This window comes from Myotis nattereri (genome assembly GCF_964212035.1).
Source record: "Myotis nattereri genome assembly, chromosome: 12".
Lineage (NCBI taxonomy): Eukaryota > Metazoa > Chordata > Mammalia > Chiroptera > Vespertilionidae > Myotis > Myotis nattereri.
The window spans coordinates 63609089-63628107 of record NC_138087.1 but is presented as its reverse complement, the minus strand read 5'-3'; the positions used below and the strand labels follow the sequence as shown (position 1 = coordinate 63628107).

Here is a 19019-nt window from a genome sequence, read left to right as displayed (position 1 = left end):
TTTTATCCATGTTCTTTCCTTAAAAAAAATCCCGTCCCTGCCGATGTGGCTCTGTGGTGGAGCACTGACTCATGAACCAGGGGTCACAGGTCAATTCCTGGTCCAGGCATGTGCCCGGATTTCGGGTTCAATCCCCAGTAGGAGGTATGCAGGAGGCAGTCGATCAATGATTCTCTCATCATTGATGTTTCTCTCTCCCTCTCTTTCTCTCTCTCTAAAAAATATCAATCAAAACATCTTTAAAACAATCCTGTCCACATATGATGGAGAGATACTGGAGGAGAAGGGGCAACAGGCAGTCCCCTATGGCTCTGGATCCCCCTAAATCTTAATATTGTAAAGATTAACCTGAAATCGTATGAGTGAAAGGACTTTAACGTTCACTCAGCACCTTCACTGTGACACAGTCTGGATCACCAGCCCTTGCTGCCTCCTGGCCCCAGTTGTTTCTGTGATATGTTCATGAGCTACAGGTTGGAGTGGCATAGCGTATCTTAGGAAACCGACAGGGAGGAAGGCTGTCCAGGGACATTGTCACACAGTGAAGGAACTCGAAGCACCAGGTGGTGAAGTGAGCGTGGGGCTGAGATGACTATTAGAGAGGTATATGAAGGCAGGACCCCAGAGGGTTTTGTGTTTTACTGTAGAGATTTGGGCTTGATTTTATAGGTGGTGAGGAGCCAATTAGTGAGGGGTGGCGATATTAGAAGCTTCACCCTTTCAGAGGGATCATCCAGGCCGCCTGGCCGAGGACACTGGTCAGGGAGGTGCTGTTGGGGACATCAGACAAAATGGTCGAGTTTTGCTGAATTAATTAAGGAAAAATTGAATCCTTTCCCAGTCCTTCCCATACCCGCCACCCTCCACACCCTTCCCCTGGGCCCAGTACATTTCTCTTTTTTGGGTGTAGCATTTTCTAGTCTTTGCGTCAGCATTTTCTCAGACGCAGATCCTTTACGTGGAGGCGGGTTCATGTTTTCTGCCGGTTGCTACATGATCATGCGCTTCCTGCCTTCGCCTTCACTAACCTCACAGGAATGTTGCATTAACAGCGATGGGAGCGAGGCCCTGCATGGCCGTCGGGGCTCCCGGGTTAGTGGAGAACGTAGTTGTCACTGGAGGTTGCATCCCCCCTGGGCCCCCAGACCAGGCAAGAAATTGCTCGTGTCTCCCTGCACACTGCTAGAAACCACAGTCCATTTTGGTTAGGTGGGAATATTGACGCGTGGATGTACGTTGCTTTTGTTCTCAGATGAATATCGAAGCTCTTCGGGAGAATCTGTACTTTCAGTCAAAGGAGAATCTCTCGGCGACGCTGGAAGCCGTCTTGGAGCGCACGGAGGACTTCACCGATTCCGCCTACACCAGCCACGAGCACAGGGAGCGCATCCTGGACCTGTCGGCCCACGCGAGGGCGGAGCTCCAGCAGCTGGCCTCCGTGTGGCTCCAGGCTGTAAGAACCTGCTTCCATGGAAGTTCCCTTTGTCAGTCGCTCGCCCCTAAAGTTGTGAGAGATGGGGACGCTAACCCCATCAGCAGGAATGTGGATGTGGTCCAGAGGGAGAGGAGGGCGTCTCATTCCTCGTCCCCCTCCTGCTTGGCCAAAGTACCCTTACCATCCACGCGGCACTCACAGGCTTGACATCCCAGCCTGTTTCCCGTCCTGGCCAGTCTGGACTCTGTGCCATCCTCGCCATCACAGTTCACCCTGTTGTCTCTGCTCTTCCCCCAAACTCACTTCTGGAACATTCCTCCCCAAAATGCTTCTCAGAGTGGGGAGCAGAGGAGACCCCACCGAGAAGGTCTCGGGACCTGAGTCTTACCAGAGGCACTCAGATGTGCACAGCTCCTCACTCTGAGGACAGCTGGTTTGCAGACACAACGGTTTAGGAAGCTTATGGAGGTCTAGATGCAGTGAAGACGGTAGATCCAGCTGCTGGTGGAAGACTTCTCACCCTCGCACAGATTCCTGGTCTGTGGGCAGACTCTTAAAGAGCCTTCATAGGCTAGTGGTCTACGTAAAACATGGGCAGCTCTCTGGGCAGGAGAGGTAAAGGCTGGCAGAGGCGGGACAGCACAGGAAGCAGGTGCCAAGTTTCTTATAGAGGGTGGGTTACAGCATTGAGAGACAGAAGCCTGCGGTGACACTGGCACCTTTATTTACTTCTTAGACTTCAGCTGTGTCAAACGGTATTTAACGTGGATTTCAACATATAGCATGGAGTGAACAAATCTGGAACATATAGCATGGAGTGAACAAATCTAGACATCTTAAAGGGAACGCTTTGGCAGTAAAGATGAAGAGGAAGGGTGAATGGCTGGGAATGGACTGACCAGAGCAGAGCTTACTTCCTTTAAGACATTGATTTATGAATGAAGAGTAGATACGAATCACAGATTTCGCTCATATTTTCTTGGCTTCACAGCATGGCAAATGCTCACATTAGCAGGAAAACGTAACCTAGGGTAGAGTAGTGTCAGGGATGGAAGCAATGTTTTCTGTCTAGTTTGAATGATCTGTGCGATATCTAATCTGAAGTATAGATTGCTTTGTGCTAAATATGTAAGCCCACCACTCAGGGAAGAGCGTTTCTGTGAGGAAATGCTGTCTCTGTTGGGAATCTGATTCTATCAGTACTTAGGTTTGCAAGTAGCACCTTTCACATATTTCACAAGCACTGGCATCTCCGATTCTGCATTCCAGGTGTATTGTTCATGCATTCATTTATTTCCGTTGTTACCATGGGCTTTTATATGCCAGGCACTTGAAATCTAAAGATGAAGAAGATAAAATCTTTGCCTGCAAGAATTTGCAATGTAGAAGAATGTGGGGCGGGGTGAGGCAGTACAGAAGGCTATGTAAGCGTCCAAAGAGAAGGGACAGACCATGTGTTGAGAGGATTGATTTTTATTCAGGGAGAAAAATGAAGATGGCTTCTTGAGGATATTGACATTTAACTTTGATTTATTCGTTCAAAGAACTAAACACTTCCTTCCTTCCATTTGCTGTGCCAGGGATTATGGATTCAGTGGTGAGCAAACTAAATAAGATCGCAGCCTTCAGGGGGCTTACCAACGCCTAGTGGGGAAGACAGGCATTAAACAAACAAATAAAAAAGTAAACATGTAATGTCATACTGGGATGACGACTTAGACTGAGGGTTAACATGGGTAAGAAGAGGGTCTCATTTAGGTTGTGTGATCTGAGAAGGTGTAAGGACTTGAAAAGGATTCGTGTTTTAATTTTTAACTAGGTCAAGAATGATGATGAGCATCCTAGGCACAAGATAAAATAGTTTAGTCTTAGATATGATAAATTTATGTAAGAAAGTTAGATTTTAGAAATTAACCCATTTATAGTTAGAGTGGGAAAATATAACTAAATACTTAAAATTCTACTTTCAGTTCTAACCATAAACAGATAAATTTTAAAAATCTACTTTTCTTATAGTGCACAGAATGATATTAAAATTTATTATAATTTATAGTTCAAGTAAAATTGGAGTCATCAGATGAAAAAGATGAGGTAACCCTATGTATATACTTTTTTAAATTTGTTAGCAAAGCAAGAGAACAAAAAGCATCGCCGAAGAGCTGGAACTCAGTATACTGAAAATCAGTCATGGCCTCAATGAACTTAAGAAAGAAGTAAGTATAGTTTGAAATCAAGCCTCTTTCAACTCTTTGCAAATTTTCATGTTGTGTATGGTACGTAGGAAATGCATTAGTATGTCGCTATGCACAGAAAATAAGATTTTAGAGTTTTCCTTGGACCTACTAATTTTGAAGCCACCATTTTATTGGTGCCATCAGTCTTAAAGCTTGTACATGAATGTCCACAGCAGCGCTACTTATAATGGCCCCAGACTGGAAAAAAACCTAAAATCTCATCTATGGGAATTGATAAACGAATTTTGGTATGACTAAACGAAATATTGTTCAGCAATAAAAATTATATACATGGTGATCTGTTTCACATCTTACTTGGTTCCGACCTCTATTGAAACCTTCATTTTCACATCCTATTAAACATAGAAGGATACCATTTTCTATGGTTTAAACAAACCCTACCCATTCCCCCCACCCCCCCATCCTATTCAATTTCAACTGAACTATTGTTAGAAATGTGACTCTCAGAAGAGCACAAAATCCCTGAGGCGGAGTGGCTTTCCACAAGCTTCATTTTTCTTACCTCTGAAATGGGTGTAACAGCAACCACCTAGGGTTTTGTAAGAATTAAGGGCGATGACGTCTATAAAGCCGTTGTCAGTACATTGCACGGAGCAGGAATTGGTGTTATTCTCCCTTCCTCCCTTAGGGTTGGTCGTAAGTTGTCTCTAGAACCATTTGTAGAATTTCTGTGGCCTTGGACAAGTGACTCCACCTTCTCATAGTCTGTAAAATAAAGGGCTGGCATTAACTATTCTCTAAGGCCCTGGTGGCTAAACAAAGTCTTTTAAAATTCTCATGTGATATTTTGTTTCCAAAAAAGGGGCATTTTAATGTCTTTGTTTCTGACTAATTATTCTCACTTGATTGTGTGAATGTGGACTGCCTATTGTTAATTTCGTAGCAAGCCCTGTAATTTGAGTTGACATTGGATTACTTCCAAGGGGAAAAAAATCACTTCATTCAAATAGGCTCCACTCAAGATCAGATTTTTTTCTGGGGACAGTGTTATTGAAAGTAATCTCTTTCTGGATAACCCCCAAAGAACCTTTCTTTTAAATTTATAATTTTATTGATTTCGGAGAGGAAGAGAGAGGGAGAGAGAGATGGAAACATCAATGATGAGAGAGAATTATTGATTGGCTGCCTCCTGCACGCCCCCTACTGGGGATCGAGCCTGCAACCTGGGCATGTGCCCTTGACCAGAACTGAAGCTGGGACCCTTTAGTCCACAGGCCGATGCTCTATCCACTGAGTCAAACTGGCTAGGGCCTATCACATTTCTTATTTTAAGGTCAGGATAAGAAGACTTTGGAGTTAATAGTACCCAAAGATATCCAGTGTGAGTGGGCCATGCTTAAAATGCACTCCAAAGTCAAATATAACCTTGGAGGTTTTGTTACCCTTTTATGTATCATTTCTCCTGTGACCCAGGTGTTAAGAATAAAGTTCTGGGTAACAACTATAGATGGACTGTAACCCCACTGAGGGGAGGGTTGTGTCCTATTTGTCACATGGGCCCAGGCTCTAACCCAGTGCCTGCCATGATGTAGGTGTTCAAATTGTGGCGACTACCTTATTGGCTAAATCCCACATTGATCCTTTTTCAAAAGTCTGATAAAAAGCTGGCTCGATGGATGAACACGACCTATGAACCAGGAGGTCATAGTTCGATTCCTGTCACGGCACATGCCTGGGGGCATGCAGGAGGCAGCCAATAAATGATCCTCTCATCATTGATGTTTCTTTCTCTCTCTCTCTCTCTCTCTCTCTCTCTCTCTCTCTCTTTCTTTCTCTCTCTCTCTCTCCCTCTCTCTCTCTCTCTCTCTCTCTCTCTCTCTCTCTCTCCCTCTCTCCCTCTCTCCCTCCCCCCTCTTCGTCCCTCTCTTCCTCTCTCTCTCCCCCTTCCTCCCTCTCTTTCTCTCTCTCTCTCCCCCTTCCTCCCTAAAATTAATAAAAACATATTTTTTAAAAATGCTCACTTGTGCCCTAACTGGTTTGGCTCAGTGGATAGAGCGTTGGCCTGCGGACTGAAGGGTCCCAAGTTTGATTCCAGTCAAGGGCATGTACCTTGGTTGCAGGCACATCCCCAGTGGGGAGTGTGCAGGAGGCAGCTGATCAATGTTTCTCTCTCATCGATGTTTCTAACTCTCTATCTCTATCCCTTCCTCTCTGTAAAAAATCAATAAAATATTTTTTTAAAAAAAACACTCATTCGTGATGACAAACTACCAATTGATTTTTTTCTTAATACTTTGGATACCATACTGTAATACTGTCCTATTCCTTGAAGAGTAGCAGAAGTATTTTTTAAGGTAAGAGAGGAGCTGTGTGGGAAAGAGCTGATTGATAATAGAATGAACAGGGGATCGAGTTCGTTTTCTACCAACGGCATTACTGCCCACACAGGGGCCTCGAAGATGTTCCTATCACCCGCCCGGGTCTGCACAACTGCTCCCGTTACCAAGGGGGACTGTGCACTTCCCCCGAAAGGTTCCACGGGGACTGTGTTGAGGTCGCTGCCCTTTGGTCTTTAAAGCGATTCTGAGGGGCTTGGCCACAGCATCTTATGGTTTGTTGTTTGTTTCATCACCCTTCACCCCACATCTGCAGCTTCACAGCACAGCAACTCAGCTGGCAGCAGACCTGTTAAAATACCATGCCGACCACGTGGTTCTAAAAGCATTAAAACTTACGGGAGTAGAAGGAAATTTAGAAGGTTTGGCTGAATGTGCCTGTAAATTCTCAGAACAGAAAGAGCAGCTTGTCGAGGTGAGTGAGCGGTTTACTTGTTCAAGAAATGGTGGTTTAATGGTAGCTGTATATCAGCAGGGAATGTTAACGCAAACGCAGTTTCCGGGCACCTTACGTGAGCATTTTCTCTCTCGTTTGGAATTCTAAAGGTATTATGTTTATCTGTTCTGACCTTACAGCAGTCTGGCTTCTAAAACAAAACAACCCAAACTGCTGGAATCCACAAATGCACTTCTTGTTAATCTTCTTTTCCTTATTCTCCTTGAGAGCTCAGTCTCTGAGTAGCGCTGTGGGTCTCAGCAGGAAAAGAAGGGCACACTCAAATTTGGATCATCTAAAGATGGTTTAATAAAGGAGCTGTTTACAGTGACATACATGGGGGGGCGGCGGGGGAGGAAACCATGGGAGTGCAGTAACTGGGGTGAGTGAGAGTGGGGCTGGTACCACCCCCACGCCCACACTGACAGGAGGGAGTGGTTTCTGGAGACTGGAAGGGCATGGAGTCTTCCAGAGAGACACCTTGAGAGGTGGTTTTAGGACTAGACATAGAGACAGTCCAAGGTGACCCTGCAGGGAAAGAACCTGCAGACCATGTAGGTCAGTGTCCTGGGACAAAAGCAGATTTGAGAGAGAAGGAGGGTAAATATGGAGGGACAGGGAGAAGCCATCCAGTACAAAATGCCTTCTCTGAACCTCTCCTATTCTTCCCAAATCTCTGTTACATGTTACTGATGCTTACCTGCCACTTTTGCTATAATTCCAATTATTAATTGACTAGAGGCCCAGTGCATGAAATTTGTACACTAGTAGGGTCCCTAGCAGCTGCCAGCTGCCAGTGGGGTCTCCCTCCCTTTCCCCGGCCGGCCCAGCCCCCTGGTTGAACTCCCAGACAACTCATGGTCAAGGGGACAATTTGCATACTATGCCTTTATTATATGGGATATTCTAAGTCTTCCACCTATTAAGAATGTCTGACATCTGATCTGCTAGTAAAAAATACATACTTAAACCATGTATACCTTCTATATAAAAGGTATGACTTGGTCCACATGTATATAAATGCACAAATATGAACCATCTAGCTGTCTTTAAATTATCTAATATACCCTGCTCATCACATCTCAAAGACTAAGGGCTGAAGAAACCTTTAGGCCAACTGGAATTGCTTCCTCTCCTTCATTTGATTATATCTTAAAACTGCTAAGGAGCATTCTCTTTTTTTCTTCTTTTTTTTTTTTTTTTGTCAATCCTTACCTGAAGATATTTTTCCCATTGATTTTTTAGAGAAAGTGGAAAGGAGGGAGGGAGAGAGAGAGATATCAATGAGAGAGAGACACTGATTGGTTGCCTCCTACATGCACCCTGACTGGAGCCGGGGTTCGAACCTGCAACCCAGGTACATGTCCTTGTCTGGGAATAGGATCTGAGACCTTTTGGTCCAAGGGCCGGTGCTTTAACCACTGAGCACCCGGCCAGGGCAGGAGCATTCTTAAAATGAGTGTAGATTCATCTCCTTTTAAAACAGTTTTGATGCTGTTTTGTTTGTAAGCCAAATATTATGACTGTAAGCAAACTTGGTAATTATAAGATTCCTGAAGCAAATCTTTTTAAAAGATGAAAAAATATTTTTTTCTAATTTTTTGTTTCAAGCCTCAAGGTTTTCAATAATTTTTGCTGATATAAGTAAGTTCTCCACTCATTATATCGGTCTTGCCTAATCCAGTGTTATCTCCAATGAAAGGTGTGTTAATTAATTTCCCATGAAGGAAAGTGGTTTTTGTTGACAGGAAGAATGCTTAGCGTTTAGTAATTGACCTAGTTTAGCCTAGAGACCTTGGGCAAGTCACTTCTCTGAGCCAGTGTCTTCATATATAAAATGTGTGGGCACTGCGAGATCCTTTCAAAGGCTCCTCCTGGCCCGAGAAGTCTGTGAGCACCTTGCCATGATCAGATAGGACACAAAAACTATGCTCTGTACCCTTATTTGCTCCTCGAGACTCTGTTAGTAACCAATATAATTTCTCCTTGATGTAAAGACTTGTTTGTATGGGTTTTCATGTTTTTGTTGTCGCTATAAATTATAAAATGAGTCTGTCTTGTGAAGAACGGGAATGTGGAAGTTGAACTGTGGAAATGCTCTCTTGCAGACCTGTCGATTGTTGCGACATATATCTGGGACAGAACCTCTTGAAATAACCTGCATCCATGCAGAGGAGACATTTCAGGTGACCGGCCAACAGGTACGACCAACAGCAAGTTGTCCCTTCTATAGTAAGGCTTGTCTGAGTGTCATAACAGATCGTGTGCAAGCAAGAGAAAGTGCTTCTGCATAACTACAGGCCAAATCTCCCGAGAGAAACGCACACTCCGGAATTTTCCGGTACAGTGCCGGAACATAGCTGACATTCCACTGGGTTATCTGGTCATCTGCCAACCTGGAGATTGGCCCATTCAAGGGAAGCCTAGTTTATATCTACTTTAATGAAGCTGTTGACAGTGTGGGTTGTTGTAACACGTTTGAAAAGTAAGCTATCTCTATGTAACAAGCCATAAACATATTCACATTTTGATCCCGTAATTCTAAAGGACATAGGAGATAAACAACAACAACAAAAAACAAACTGAAAATGATGTTTGTTACAACATTACTTATAATAAGATTCCATTGGAAACAAAATAGCTATCTTAAGTTAGGTAAATAATATAACTTAAACTAATAACTAGAATTAGCAACACTGAAAAATGTTTGGTTAAAATGTTGGGGCATAAAAGCATTATTCAGATTTATATATGTACTATAATTGCTGTTATATAAAATGTATATCTGTGGGAATATGCAGAAATGAAAGGTCTTGTGTTTGTTTGAGAAAATTGTGTTATTTTTTCTTGAATTTTCTGTACTAATTTTCAAAGCCCTTTAAACATTTACAGCTCAATTAATAATGTCCCTGTCAAATCAATCTAAGGGAAAAAGTGAGGGACAGAACTTCCTTTCTAACCCAAATTCCAAATACCAGGTGTGCTTGTTTCCTTTACCACGGTCAGCCAAAGGGCTTACCTCTTACTTGCAACATTGAAGATAGATGCAAGCCCCTGGATTTATGGTTGACAACAGTGAACGCGAGTTGGTGGTACACGCCCTCCAGCAGAACCACGTTGGCTGTTGGAGGGATGATTATATGCCCTCCTGTAGGGAACAGTGGCAGAGGCTTATCATAGAAGCAGTAACTACATCATTATACGTTGATTTTTGAGTGTGCGGAGGTCAGCGCCCCTAACTTCTGCATGGTTCAAGGGACAGCTGTATATGAGTGGCTCTCACCAGTGGTCATCTGCTGACATTTTATTATAACCAGAGGGCCTCTGTTTATTGGGAGACACCAAGGCTTCATTATTTGCTGATGCAGCTGGGAGTCATCCAACTAGCCCTGGCTGCAGTGTATTTCAGTAGAACTAAAGCATGTGGCCTTCCGGTGCAATCAGCTGGTCGCAGTCCTCTGTTACTGTTTCTACTGCAGCAATGATTAGGAAAAGCCAGATTTTCTTCCCCAGGATGATGACAGAGCCTCTTGTCAACTTCCAAACTTGAGAAGCTTTTTCTGTCCCCATCACCTTGACCTTTACCTAGTCTTTGCCATCTGTCAAAGGGATCACTTTAGGAAATAGAGCATGCCTCTTGGATACTTGATATTTGTTTCTGGAGCTCGCTGCTTTAGCAATGCCATTTTTATATTTCCTTTGAAGTGTTAGGTCACATCCTAGGCACAGTGAGCAGGTTGCACGCTGTTCAGTGGCTCCAGGGAGGAGGGCAGCAGTGCTGAAACCTGGCTGGCCAGCCAGGGGTCCACCTTCCCTGCAGATGGGGACTGTGTTCTGCTCATAAGGCTGCCACCGGCTTGTCAGTCCTATGCCCGTGGGACTGTGCCCTCACAGAGAAGCATCTAGTTCTAGTTTCCTGGAACATAGCATAACTCCCATATGCCAGTCTCTGGAAGCTCTCCAGTGACTTTCTTCCTTGCTCAGAAAGTCCAGTCCTAGCTGTAGGTTTCGCCATCGCATGGCCACTGGTAACCTTCCTTTTTCTTAAATTTGATTTTTAAAATTTTTTATTGATTTCAGAGAGGAAGGGAGAGGGAGAGATAGAACATCAACGATGAGAGAGAATCATCATCTGGCTGCCTCCTGCACGCCCCCTACTGGGGATTGATCCTGCAACCCAGGCATGTGCCCTTGACCGGAATTGAACCCGTGACCTCTCAGTGTGTGGGAGACGCTCAACCAACGGAGCCACACCAGCGAGGGCTGTTTGTGTGTTTTTGAGGATTAATATTAATGTATGTCAAACACCTAACACGGTATCTCAAGAATATATCTATAATGTACTCATAGGTGTGTACATATGTTACTACCTCTACCACTAGTAATATCAATACCGCTACTACCACCACCACCACTGCTATCTAGCTACAACTACTACTCGCACTACTATTGATACCGACACTCCTGTACCACCACTGTTATTGCCAGCACCACCAATGCTACTGCTACTGCTACTGCTACTCTTAAGGTCCCCACCAGACTGGCAACCAGGGGAGCAATGGGCAGTGGCAGCTCGCCCCAGGCTAACCCCCTACATCTGCCCCCAAGTTCTCCTTTTCTCTGACTCTACAGTGAGCTGACAGCAGCCCCGCCTTGGCTCTTGGCTCACTTCTTTCCCGCAACCTGTCTAGAGAGCCACAGCAGCTCCCTCCATTCTCTCTCCTGTGGCTTCTTGCATCCTAGGCCCTTCCTGGTTTCACTGTCCCCACTTTAATAAACGTACTCGCGAAATAAAAAGCAAAACAACCTCCAGCCGCCCCCCCCCCCCCAAAGATAATTGCTCCCGGAATCAAGGTTTGTATAGAATAACATGTACTGTTTGTCTGTAGACAGGGTTATAAGAAGCAGTAGGTTTTGTTCCGCCATGTATCTCCACATTGGCCAACATGAGGCTTATCTGTAGAAGTGACTCCATAGTTGTTTATTGAGTTGGTTTGGACAGTACGGACTTAAGTTTGTTCTTTCATGTGATTCTAAGAGCTAAGATTTTAAAAGTCACACTTGTTTATATTGTATTTCTTCAGATAATTTCTGCTGCTGAAACATTGACATTGCATCCATCTAGTAAAATCGCTAAAGAAAACCTAGATGTATTTTGTGAAGCATGGGAATCCCAAATTAGTGACATGTCAACATTGCTAAGAGAAATCAATGATGTGTTTGAAGGAAGACGAGGTGAGAGACTGTCCACATATTGAAATATATTATTATCTTATTGTAACGCTATTAGCTTTTCAATTTCACACTTCAGATGCACAATGAATTATCTTGTCATATCCTGAGTTATTTTTATAGTAAGATATCTTCCACAAAAAAATTATGAAAATGATATTTGTCCTTTATTTAGTATCGAAGCAGTAAAGTTTGCTGTACAATAGCGTAGTAGATTTCTTTGAATTAATATTAGCATTCTAGTTTTCCTATTGACAGTAAGCCATTTTATGTTTCTTCTAAATTGCTTTTTAGTTTTAGTGCAAATTTCTTCTGCAACACAGTGATTATCTGATTTATTTCTACTAATTTCATAATGAAATGAATGTAGTTGTTTGATTTTTGAATTGCTTTCCTTCCATTTGGATGGAATCGTTTTCCTTGATGACTCCTGACCTGGGAATATTTCCTATGGTGGGTAAGTTCATTATTTCTACAACATGTAGAATAACACCGTACTATGTGCAGGAGGGCATCATTTTTACTTTTTATTTTAACATCAACTGGGGTTTTTGTTTATTTCCCATTGTACTGTGTGTCCTGTTATTTGTATTTTTATATATTTTTCCCTTCAAATGGCCTCTGTTAGTGTCAAGCATGCTTAGTTTTTAAAATAAAATGCATTTAAAGTCATAATAACATCAAATTAGATATTTTTCACTGACTAAGGACTTTTAAACATTTCATATTTTTGAAAATATTTCTTTAGAATAATTGCTGATATGCTTAAAAATCAGGGAATGGTATAGACTTCATAGATATATCATAATTTGTGAAGTATAATAAAAGTTTACCATGCTTCTACATTTAAAGATTTCTGTGATAGCTACTCTGAATGGCATATCATTTCGATGCTTTGATACAGTATTTATGGCTCCATGGGCTTTTATGTGAGGCAAGTTTCATGCATTAAAAGGTAAAGTGATGTAACTGATCCGCCTTTACAGGAGAGTGATCAGTTAGCCCTAGGACTTGGTTAGGGAAGGAAGAGAAGTGGCCTCCCAGCCTTTCCTAGCACTCGCACCCTCAGCGGATAGACCAGGCTTGAAACAGGAAAAGGCGTAGACCTGTTTTAGATGGCATGGTCACTATAGTTTCTTTGACTTTCAAGCTGGATATTATGTAAATGACCTCTTCTTTAGGTCTTCTTTAAGTTTGGGTATCCTATCCTAAAAAATTCAGGCTTGCCCTGGCTGGTGTGGCTCAGTTGGTTGAGCGTCGCCCCATGCACTGAGAAGTGGCTGCTTCAATTCTGGGTTCGGGCACATGTCCGGGTTGCAGGCTCGATCCCCAGGCAGGAGGCAGTGATCGATGTTTCTCTCTCTCATCGATGTTTCTCTCTCTCTCTCTCCCTTTCCCTTCCTCTCTGTCTAATATCAATAAAAACGTATTTTGGGGAAAAAATTCAGGATTACTTTCACCTCCTTAGGGCGGAACAGGAATTCCTTTTTAGGAGGGAAAAACTCTGCTGCATTCTATCAATGGCACGCCCACCGTTTAACTGGTAAAGACATGAGACGCCATCTCTATGTGGGGTTAACTGAGACAGAGCTGGTTGATTTCTTACAGTGCCTTTCTTTATCCTTGCTTTTTATCATGAAGCTCATAAGAAGAGCTTTTTCCCCGAAGCCCAGCTCTGAGTTCTCCGTTGTCGATTGGGCTGAGTCCATGTCACGGTGCTGCTCTCCCTGCTCTGTGTGGTTATGACAGCCCTGCCTGTCAACCTTGCACCTGCACTGCTTGCCACCCAGAGCACCAAGGGCATTCTTCCGGTCCCGCTTCTCTCTGCCACTGTCATAACTCATGTTGTAACGTCATTGGAAAGCCTTTGCTGTATTCTAGCCACCTTAGCTCTGTCCTGCATATGTTGGCTCTCACAACTGGGAAAATTATCAGATATATTTGCAGCTATCTTGGAACCAACCAATTAAGTGACAGACAACATGCTAAGCAATGAGAAAGTGTTCTCATATTTGAAGTCATTCTGGGAGTTTGGTCATTGTTCTGTTTACTCAAGACACTCACATTTCACAGTCGGGCCTCATGGGATTGTTTTAAGAACTCGAAAATCAGCCCGACCAGTGTGGCTCAGTGGTTGAGTGTTGGCCTATGAACCAGGAGGTCATGGTTCGATTCCCGGTCAGGACACATGCCCGGGTTGTGGGCTCAATATCTAGTGTGGGGCATGCAGGAGGCAGCCAATCAATGATTCTCATCATTGTTTCTGTTTTCCTCTCTGAAATCAATAAAAAGGTACTTTTAAAAAAAGAACTCAAAAATCAATATTTGTCTTCTGGCCTTTTGTCTTTTCACCAAACCTCCAGGGAGGCCATAGCCTTCATATTAGAAGGGACCGGATAAAGAAGACTTCACTTTCCCTTAGTGATGAGTATGTAGCAGTATTGAGAACTTGAGATTATTTTAGACAAATGTCAGGAAGAAGCCTTCTCTCCTAGTTTGCAGACTCTATCCCTCCTGTAAGGAAGCTGAATTTCCTTGCTTCTGTTTGACCCATTTTAGAGTTCACATGACTAAGCCCAGTGTTTAAGGATGTGTGGTAGCTCTGTTTCATAGCCCTGCATGTAATTCATCACCTGGCAGGTCAGATGCATGGGGTGCTGGTCACTGACATGGAGAGTATAGGAAGAAGAACCTGCTTGTGGATACATACAGGTTTATTTGGGGAACACATGAGTCTGGAACATGGAAGTGATCCATCCAGACAAGAGATGATGGTGCGAGGGTAATAGAAATGGAAATAAGAGGACTGATATCAGAACAATTTTACAAATAATATTGGTAGGATTTGGTGATTGAATGTGAAAGTAAAGAAGGGTTTGAGGTTAACAATTGGTTTTGGATTTGAATCTGTCAATCTCACTCCTGAGGTTAGCCAATAATCTGCCTGTCCTTCAGTGGTTAGGGATTCATTTTAAGTGGGTCTGGGGACATGGTTTCTTTTCTGATCGAGCGTGTCATATAGAGCCCCTCTGGAACCCAGAAAAGCTAACTGAACTTCTCATAGGGAATAATGTAGCACATCTTCAGTGAAATGAAATGATGAGGCTTCTATGTTCCTGGGGAATTTGTTTTATTTTGAGGAGATGCAGAAAAGCTCTGAATATTGAAAACAGGAACAGTACTTCTCAATTAGGTTTTCCGAAGAAATCATTTTTGGTACTCTCGTAAGATGAGAGGGCCTTTGGGACTTAATGGTGAGCTTAATTGATCTTGAAGTATAAACTCAGAAATAAAGATGGCACAATTGTGGTTTTGATGTAGGGGGTATTAAACAAAGGATTTAGTGCTTTGAAAATAATTCTGTAAAACAAATATCTGTACCAAGTATGTGCTCCCCAAATATTTGTTTTTCCAATTATTCCTAATGCTTATAACATGTTTTCATCAGAGACAGCCTCTTTAATTTGATATAATAGCTAAACATAATTGAGTCAATATATCCTTGCTCTGCTTCAAATTAATGGCAATAATTAGACTTGTGTGGAAAAAACTATAAAATTAGAAAATGATTCAGTTTCATCTTTTTTTTTTTGTATTTTATCAACTTACTTGGCTAAGAATGATCGGTTTTGCAATGATCATCAAGCATTCTGAGTCTCACTGAGGGCTAGGAATGGGGAGCAAAGCCAAGTACAGTACCTGAAAGAGGGCCTCAGGGAGGGGACTGCTGGCGACTAGGGACTGGCGAATGGGAATGCAGCAGACCAGACTATATAGGCTCTCTTATGGATTTATTTCTCCCTACCTTCTGGTTTCTTTAACTCTTTGTACCTTGGAGAAATAAGAAATACTGAAACAGGTGGCTATTTTTCCCCTTTTGGAGAATAAATGTGAACATTTCAGGGTCATGGGCACTACAGGGGATCACAAGGGTAGATAACACAGGATTGCTCACCTAAGCTAATTATCTTTAAGTAATGATTATGCCCTCTTCTCTGGCTTATTAAGATCACTTTTAAGAGGTACTATGGACAGGATTCACACTTTGAATTAAGATAGATGGTGAGTTTTGAGGTTCTGAGTGACTTGAAGACAGTCTTCTGTTAATCTCACAGCTAAATCTGGCACTTTTTACATCAGGGTTAGGAGACAAAGCATGGAAATTACTACTTCCTCTTTAAAGTTTTATTTTTCTCTCACAAGTCTGAGACCAGAAAACCATTAATAAAATCCCCTTACAATTCTGACATTACAAAGAAATGGTTTGAATCATAAAGCTATTTCCAAGTACCATTAAGGCTGACCTGTAGTGACAGGTCATCTTCTAGATCAGCTCCGTTCAATGGAAATACAGTGCAAGCCACATATGAAATTTAAAAATTGTGGGAGGCAGCCCTAACTGATTTGGTTCAGTGGATAGAACATCAGCCCACGGACTGGAGGGTCCTGGGTTTGATTCTAGTCAAGGGCATGTACCTTGGTTGCAGGCTCGATCCCCATTTCGAGATGTGCAAAGGCAGTGATCGATGTTTCTTATCTATGTTTCTAACTCTCTATCCCTCTCCCTTCCTCTCTAAAAATCAGTAAAAAATATATTTTAAAAAATTGTAGGAGGCACAAGAAAATTTTGAAAAGAAACAAGTGAAATTTATTTTAATACTATTTTTATTTAATCTGGCATACCCAAAATATTATTTCCATTTATAATCAATATTTAAAAATTATTGAGATCTTCATTTTTTTCTTTGTATTATTTCTTCAAAATCCAGTATGAATTTTACTTACAGCAACACATCTTAATACAGACTGGCCATATTTCAATTGATCAATAGTGTTATGTGGCTAGTGGAGTCGATATTGAAGAGCACAGTTATAAATGAAAATTTAAATACGTTATGAACAAGTTTGCCCTATTTGTGTAATAGTCATTCCATAAGGAAGGGTGTGATTTACTGTTTTTACATATTACAGTATTGCCTTTAATTATGTGGAACTATGTGAAATTGCTGTTTTTATATTTCAAAGTTGTTGAGTATCAGCAATTTTATATGGTTTCACCTAATATATTATGGCTGAACACAATTTCCTTGAAACCAAGAAGAAATCACTGTTCAAATCTTACCTTGAATTTTTGTCCCAGATATAACAAACTAGCTTTAAAAAAAAAATCTGTCATTCATTGTAACTCTATACATGACCCAGAAGCCAGAAAAATGAAAGGGCAGGGATGAAGTGGGCGTTCCACATATCCTTTCCTTGGTAGTTGTGCTTCCTGCCACATGTCAGTTCCCAGCAAGTCTTGTTTGCTCTTTCTCATCTTCCTATCTGTACCCGAGAGCTACCTTCTTCCCTGACTGGGAGGACATGCTGTGGGGGTAGCTGTACATGGCTTGGTCTGGTGCTTGCGGAACAGGAGGCAAACACAGATAACTGGTCCTGCAGATCGGGGTCTCATTAAGGCGGCTGCCGTGGCAGCGCTCACTGTGAGTGACATGGTGGCGGTGGAGGAGCTGGAGAGGGGGCCACGTAGGTGCCGCACAGATACGACTGCTGACAGTCTCTGTGTTCACCATCAAGTTACACGTTTATTGCTCAATCATATGTGATTTAACACTAATAGGCTGACATTCCTGTTTATTTAATAATATTTTAAAATTAGATGTGAATAATGGAACATTTGTTTTAAGTTATATATGTTGTTTGTAGGAGAGAAGTATGGCTACCTTTCACTTCCAAAGCCCATGGTAAGTAGTTTTGTGCATTTCAGAATGTTTTTTATTCAGAATTCAGTTACGCTCTTGCTGCCTATTGCTACCCAGCCCCCAATAATTGACATTAAAAAAAGGATATTAAATGTTGATTGCTCATAGTTGTTATTCTGAGTAAAATCTAGTTTCAGTTCATATTATGATTATTTGTGTTGGCGTTGGAGTTTGAGGGAATAGGTAACAGATTGCATGATTAATAAGAAGCCATAATCTGAAGTCAGAGGCCTATTTGTTCTTCATGTCTTTTATCTAATTCACATTGTCATGTTGGAATCATTTTCTACAGATGAGGGACTTTCTTAGTGTTTCCTACCTTGATGAGATTATGCCATGCTATTTATATTTAGAGACTTGAAATGTACAGCTTTACGTAACTGAAGCTGATGTACCTGGCTGCATTTCAAAGTAGTGTCCACTAGGTGGCAAGCTCGGTTGCATGATTAAGATGGTTTCTGTACCTTTTCAGGCAATTCCCTTCCTGTATCTTCATAAAATATTTTAATAATAATTTGTAAAAGTAAACCTAAAAATAATGAAAACAGAACTCATTTTAAAAGGAAATATGGAACACAAATTCTAAATTAAATAAAACCTAAAAACCTGTAGGTATTCTTATCTTTTTTAAATGCTTTATTAATTGCTTTGTAGTCTACTAGATTAAGGAAGAAGATTCAGATGATGCAACTTTACAAGGAGAAGCCAAAGAGATCATTGGTCATCTCCATTTATTTTCTAACGAACATAAGAGGCAGCTGGTGTGTGTGCGTGTGTGTGTGTGTGTGTGTGTGTGTGTGTGTGTGTAACCTTATAGTTTCCCTGTACTTAGTTTCTGTCCTTTAACTTCTCCCAATTCTTCTATAGCAAAGAGCATTAGAAAATCTCAAAAGGGCTATATTAAATGAGCAAATATAAACTATGGAGTAGAAAAAAGGGAAAAGTTGAGGAGGTTTGGCTCTACAGTAAAACTGGTGACACAGTAGCTGTCTAGAAGTAATAAGTCATGGTAATAATGAGGCTACAAAAAACGGAGAGGTACACCTATACCTCAAAGGTGTTGGTGATGATCTGTTTCTTAAGTTAAGTGGGCACATGAGTGTTTTGTTTTATTATAATTTATACTTTGTATACAGAGAGAGAGAGTCTATGTATATAAAAGGCTGATATGCAAAGTGTCCCCTTGGGAGGTTGACCAGGAGACCAGAGTTCGATTACTCGCTATGGCATGCGCTGACCACCAGGGGGCAGTGCAGAACAAAGGAAGGCCCTGTCTGGCAGCTGGAAGGCCCCGATTGGCCCTGATTGCTAGGGCCCTACCTATGCACGAATTTTGTGCACTGGGCCTCTAGTTTGGTGGTGCTCAACCTTCCTAATGCCGCGACCCTTTAATACAGTTCCTCATGCTGTGGTGACCCCCAACCATAAAATTATTTTCATTGCTACTTCATAACTGTAATTTTGCTACTGTTATGAATCGTAATGTAAATATCTGATATGCAGGATGTATTTTCATTGTTACAAATTGAACATAATTAAAGCATAGTGATTAATCACAAAAAC

General features: G+C 41.9%; 1 protein-coding gene across 1 annotated transcript in view; it reads left to right on the top strand.

Annotated features, from left to right (window-relative positions):
• Positions 1-19019, top strand: part of CTNNAL1 (catenin alpha like 1) — a 53916-nt gene that overhangs the window by 25262 nt on the left and 9635 nt on the right. The window contains exons 7-12 of the mRNA XM_081104106.1: positions 1253-1453; positions 3562-3648; positions 6283-6441; positions 8571-8663; positions 11547-11697; positions 17401-17438. Coding sequence (XP_080960232.1) covers positions 1253-1453; positions 3562-3648; positions 6283-6441; positions 8571-8663; positions 11547-11697; positions 17401-17438 — 729 coding nt within the window. The remainder of the gene's footprint in view (positions 1-1252; positions 1454-3561; positions 3649-6282; positions 6442-8570; positions 8664-11546; positions 11698-17400; positions 17439-19019) is intronic.